Here is a 6,117-nt window from a genome sequence, read left to right as displayed (position 1 = left end):
TTTTTGCTTGTTTTTCTTTTTGGTATTTTTATATGTTTGTTTTTATTTATTTATTTATTTATTTTTCTTTTTGCTATCTTTTTCTGTTCACTTGTGTCTTTCTTTTCCTTGTTTTTCTTTTTGGTATTTTTATCTGTTTGCTTTTTTATTTTTTGCTATTTTTTCTATTTGGTATTTTTTTTTTGTTGGTCTCTCTCTCTTGCTCTCTCTCACTCTCTCTCTTTCCCCCACTCTCGATCATAACACTCAATTGTATAATCATTTTGTTCATATCTTCAAATACACACCATACCTATTTAACGTGAACAATTTATGAATCTTATTTCGCAATTTCTTATCTTTTTGATAACTTATAAGATTTTTTTTAATAATAAAAAAAACACTATTGATCCCCAAACTTTAGTAATTGTGAGTGAGGAAAGGAAACATTCTTTTCGATACTTATAATATTCGTGTCATAATACAAATACAAAAGTTACATGTCATGACGTATGTAAAAGTTATCATTCTTTTCGACATGACAGTCCATTGTCCATTTGCTATTATAAAAAAAGAACTATAAACAAAATACAGGGGTACTGGTTCAAATATAAGTGGTTAGTCTACATGTTTCTTCCTAGTAGACGGAGGCAATACCTCTTCCGTGCGTGTTTTGGTACTGCAAGGAAGCAATTTGTCTGAATGTCTGTGACAAGGAGGTCAATAAGGGTGATCTGATCATCTTCATTCAGGCCATCAATGCTGTATATGGTGTTTACTACTTCCTTCCGACGCCCGAACTCCAGCTCATACTTCTCCTTCTGCCACGATGCAAGTCTACCCATGTGTGTGTTCTGCATTTCAATAGTCGATCTCATGATGTCAATCATTTCAGCTTGGCTTCCTCTTGCTGCCTCGAGATGATTCGGTAGGTACACTCGCTCTACCTATAGAATTCTCTGCTAGCTCTGCATTTATTCCATCTTGATTTAATGGTAATTCTGTCTGGTGAAACTCAGGTGTGTGATAGTCTTGTGATCCAAGTCGAATCTCATCTTCAAACTTTCTGAATGCATTCGTCGCCATCACGTATGGGTCCTCACTTGATTGTCTTACTGCTTTGTCTTTCCCAAATATGGTGGAGAGGTCATCGTAATGGGGGAATGGCTTGTCCCACATCCCCTTCGCATTGGGATGACTCTACATTGATCACACACACATTTTTAATATTTATATTATAACACGTACCTGTACTTTTTTTTTTCTAGAATCTTACTCGAACCCAAAGATCGAAAATCTCCCTCTCGACTTGGACACATTTGAACTCCTCATTCCAACCGAACCCCGACTGACTTAATATCTCTGATACTTTGTTGTATTGTTTCTTCAGACTCCTCACCTTGCATTCAATGGTGTTCTGATTCAGTGTGCACGCGAACACTTTCTCATGCAGAATTCGCTCCAAGTGCCGTAGGTATCTTGGTCAAAACGTCCCATTGTCGAACCTCCAATCGGTCTCCACTAAATACAATAGGGCTTCCACTAACTTAGCGTCCTCCACCTTCGACCATATGTGTTTAGACCTTTTACCATTACATGCCATTATTCTGCATGCATATGTTTGTTGAATGAAAAGATGATATAAATTAAACACATGCACAAACGAAGGATAAACTACTGACATTATATGTTCCAATTTAACTTGTTGACACAGAGTCTTGACACAAAACATTTTCACAACATATTTGGAATGTTCCATAATTAAATTCCATTAAGTAGTAAAAGAAAAGTAAGCAATGAACATCGAATAATCAGGCTTTCTGCCATTTGGTAAACATTTCGACCGCCAAGTCATCCTTGAACTTGGTCCATTCCTCCAACAATTCAAAAATTTCAATATGATCCCCATCAAGACCAAATGATGCAGAATTCTCCTCATTGGGCACGTCAAGCATTGCACCGATTCCCATCTCCCTTATGATAAAGTTGTGAATAAGGCAACATGCAGTTATTGTTTGACATTGGACTTGTATTGGGTAGAATGATTTCCCCTAAGAATAGCCCAACGCCCCTTTAGCAACCCAAATGCTCGCTCGATAATGGTTCTTACTGTAGAATGTTTCATGTTGAAAAATTCTCTTCCAGTTTTCGGTGCGTTTCCTACTCCACGTCAATTGGAGAGATGGTATCGTTCCCCTCTGTACAACGTCAAGAATCCTTCAGCGTTGGAGTATCCAACATCACATAGGTAATAGTATCCTGTACACTTTTTGAAATGTCATGCACATGTGCTGTGGCATGTATGCATGTTTAAATAACGTATACGATTATTATAATACCCTTTGGAACCCTCAATCCGTACGGTCGTGAAACCGCATACCTAAGAACCCTTGAATCGACTATAGACTTTTCCCATCCTGGAGAAATGAAGACGAACTCCTCATTTTGATCACACACCGCAAGAACATTTGTCGCAATCTCTCCCTTTCTCGTCCTATATCGAGGTCGATCGACGACACTAACATTCACTTTAATGTATGTGCCGTCTAACACACCTAGACAATTCTGTTTCTCTCAAGTGATTAGAATGAATTTTAAAAAAATCTATCATTGCATGCATGTTTATGACGTATTGATATAAAAAAAAAATGTATTCATATAAAAAAAAACTGAGTATTTTTTGTACCTGTCATCTTCCATGGGTGCATGTATTTCTGTTCGGTTTTAGTTTTTTCAACAAAACAGTGTGAACTTATAAGACTACCCTAAGAATTGCATTGAAATATCTCGAAACCGTCTTGTCAGACTGTTGTGGCATAAAATGCTGTGTCATATGCTTATTCACACTACTTACAACATGCAGACGAATATGCATACGGATGAATGAATCATACAAGCTCATGCTGCCATAAACTTGATGACATAAAGATGGAAATGGAATGTGGATGCTGTGTTATGCATGACCCTTAGGTTTCCTTGGTTTCCCTTTTGAACCCTAAATTTCAGATTCAATAGCTTATATTACTCATAGTTCCAGACCTTATTTTAAGATACCTCCTTTTGTAAACATGTTCTAAATTGTCTCATAAAGCTTACCCTAAAATCTTAGCACATAACTCTCCGTGGTTTGGCCGGAATCCTGAAATCATCAAGATTGGCCTAAGCTTACTTGACAGCTCGACCCTTCTGTCGTTTGCTCACTCTCCAGCCCGATTCCTTGGAGATTCTTCTCTTGCAGCCCTACCCTAAAATCTATACTCTCTCAGATTTTCGGTGGCTTTGGAATCACTCCAAACGCACGAGTAGTTTGGGATATATCCTCGTCCCAAGTTGATGCTACTTCGAGACTTTCCTGTCCGACAGCATCTCCTCTTCTTAGAACCTCTTGACCAACGCATGGTCTTGCTACCAATGCATGCGTTCCTTCATGAATGCACAGTTTTCTCACAATTAGCCCTCATACACTCTTTCTAATGTCATTTGAAGAGAATTCGAGTTATGAAATGAAGAAAAGTCATTGGCCCTATTTATAGGCGTCCAAAATCTCTCCAAGGCCGACACCTTCTACTTGGCCACATGTTCAGGCGTCTTTTTCCCACACTATTAACGCAACCTTCATGCCAGCGCAATCCAAGGTTCCTCCCTTTTCCTTAGCCAACACATAATGCTCAAATTGCATGTTTTCCTGTGCATCCACCTCACTTGCTTGAAGCCCACGATTTCTCCCCAACAAGCCACATGTCTAGATGATTTGGCATCACCATCAGCGCATTCCACACTCTTATGGTCGCAAGCCATCTTGGCCGATTGCTCCTTCGCATGGCCTATGCGTCAATTTGACCTCAAATGCGTCCATCCAATTTGTACAACACATCTATGTCCGGACACCCCCTATTGGCGCATGTGTCAATCCTTTCTTTACGCCCTTGAGGTGTCTTTTTATCCTCAAAATAACACCCTTCCATCCATTGCCGCCTAGAACCTTGCCCTTATGCGACCTATTAACCTCGATTGCCATGTTTAATTAACGCAACCTTACCTTGTGCATCCTATTGACGCAACTTGGCCACATATGCTAAATGCTCGCAAGGCGCATCCGAATCCCATTGCGTGGCCGTGCATGTTCTTTTCTCTCGCATGGCTTTTTCTTTGGCCTATGCGCTCAACTAGGATTATGACCAATATTCTACCAGCACATACTATTTGCTCAAGCCTTGTTCTATGCGCCTGCATGCCCTCGGATTTCCTTGGCACATAGCACATCACCAATGCATAACAACTTTTGGGTCAAGTTAGGTCTTAACTCAACGCCTCATGGTTTATCTTACCATTGCCTAGCCTCTTGCTAATACATCCTTTATGACCAACGCATGTATGTCCTTATTGCTTGTCAACATCCTTAGTCTCTTACTCAAGACCAACGCACAATAACCTCATAAGCCTTATGTCCCGCTAGCCTTAGAAATGCAAAGTCATTTCACCATACGTTCATCATGGCTTGTCCTATCGCCTAGCTCATCGTCTAGTAATGCTGCCGCATAGCACCATCGCATAGTGCCTATGCCTATCGCATAGCACACAGCCTATCACACAGCTCTTGCTCATCGTGTAGCGCTGACGCCCATCGTCTAACGCAGCACGACTATCGTCTAGCACTAATGCCGATTGTCCAGTGCCAACTCCCCATCGCTTAACGCTATCGCCCGTCGTATAGCGTTATCGTCCATCGCATAGTGCTATCGTCCATCGCATAGTGGTATCGTTTAGCGTAACTCTCCGCATCGTCTAGCGCCACACTTTACCGCACGATCGCCTACATCATCGCTTAGCTCCCCGCATTGCTACACGATCGTCCAATGATCACCTACATCATCGTGTAGTACTGCTCACTTACTAGACGATCGTCTACCTCATCGTGTAGTGCCACTCCTTTGCTACACGATTGTCCAATGCCTATGTCCACGCAACTTGAGGTTGCTGCATGCTTTGCTAACCTCTTAAATGAGCACGTCCAATGCATGACACAACACTTAGCCATTTTCTAGCCTCCAACGCATAGTTCTCTTGAATTCATACTTAACCAAATTTTCACTAGTTAAGACTTATCTCAAAGCTACTAAACAATCTATTTAAACACTTAGAATTTTCCATAGGATTTAACTTACACTTAGTTAATTCTCTTTATTTCTTCTTAAGTAGGGAAACAGAAATCCAGGTTTCACATTTGAGAAGCAATATGGTGTTTAAGTTGATTAAGAATAAAGGCATCATAATTGAATTCCCCTGTGCCAATCTGATATAGAAGACTTGGCAAAGCAGTAGAGAGACCAAATATGTGAGAAGATGGGCAATAGTTCTCAATCCCTATCTTATGAAAAAACATATATTTTACTGAGATTAGAGCAAGACAATTTGCCTTTCTTGGGCCAAGCACGTTTGACTCCCCCCGTGAGTTCAAAAACAAGATCAGACATAGATGATCGTTGTTCAATAACATTTTCAGGATTTGGCGATTCAGAAACTTGTTAATGAGAGAGGTTGAAAATAAAAAGCAATGTCCTTTCACATGAACCTTTATGTAGTCCGAGCTACCTTCATTATCAAACTGGTGAGAGAAATTTACATAAAATTCATGAACCAATTGTGGGTAGTATGACCTGAGTTTCAGCATAGAGCGAACAATATCATCCTTCACAAGTAAATTCATAATTTCTAGACAATCTTGTAATTGTTCAGAAAGATCTCTTTCAACAGAAATCCGCCTGTTTACTACAAACTTCCACATCTTAGCACTATCCTTAGAGTGGAATGATATACCATCTAAAGGCACAACTGAAACATCTTTCTTTTTCACTTTACTCTTGGTCTTAGTTTTCTAAATATCCTCATCTAGCATATTCTAGGAATATTCTTCTAACACATTTTCTTCTTCATCAACCCATTCTGAGTCAGAAACAGCTGCATTTTGAACACTTGGTTTCAAGGAACCAACATCTTCACTAACACACTTTTGCTTGTCCTTTTGCTTCAACTAAGTAATTGACACATTGTCATTTGATGATTCATCAGTAGAACTGGATGAGCTCTTACTTGCTTCTTCCTCCTTAGAAATATTTTTACTCTCCCCAGTCTTATTAG

The 6,117-nt window shown here is 39.8% G+C and overlaps 1 protein-coding gene across 1 annotated transcript; it reads right to left on the bottom strand.

The window, feature by feature from the left end:
* Positions 1–602: 602 nt before the first annotated feature.
* Positions 603–1,949, bottom strand: LOC150038046 (uncharacterized). The gene is made up of 4 exons (XM_090311122.1): positions 1,824–1,949; positions 1,262–1,396; positions 916–1,179; positions 603–833 (listed from the first exon to the last, which is right to left on the bottom strand). Exons 1-4 carry the CDS (start codon positions 1,947–1,949, stop codon positions 603–605), a joined length of 756 nt encoding a protein of 251 aa, XP_090167248.1.
* Between the last annotated feature and the right edge of the window lie 4,168 nt (positions 1,950–6,117).

The sequence above is a fragment of the Benincasa hispida genome, chromosome 2 (assembly GCF_027475165.1).
Source record: "Benincasa hispida cultivar pf3 chromosome 2, pf3_genome.v1.1, whole genome shotgun sequence".
NCBI lineage: Eukaryota > Viridiplantae > Streptophyta > Magnoliopsida > Cucurbitales > Cucurbitaceae > Benincasa > Benincasa hispida.
The sequence above is the reverse complement of the archived record's forward strand: the minus strand, read 5'-3'. Positions and strand labels throughout refer to the sequence as shown.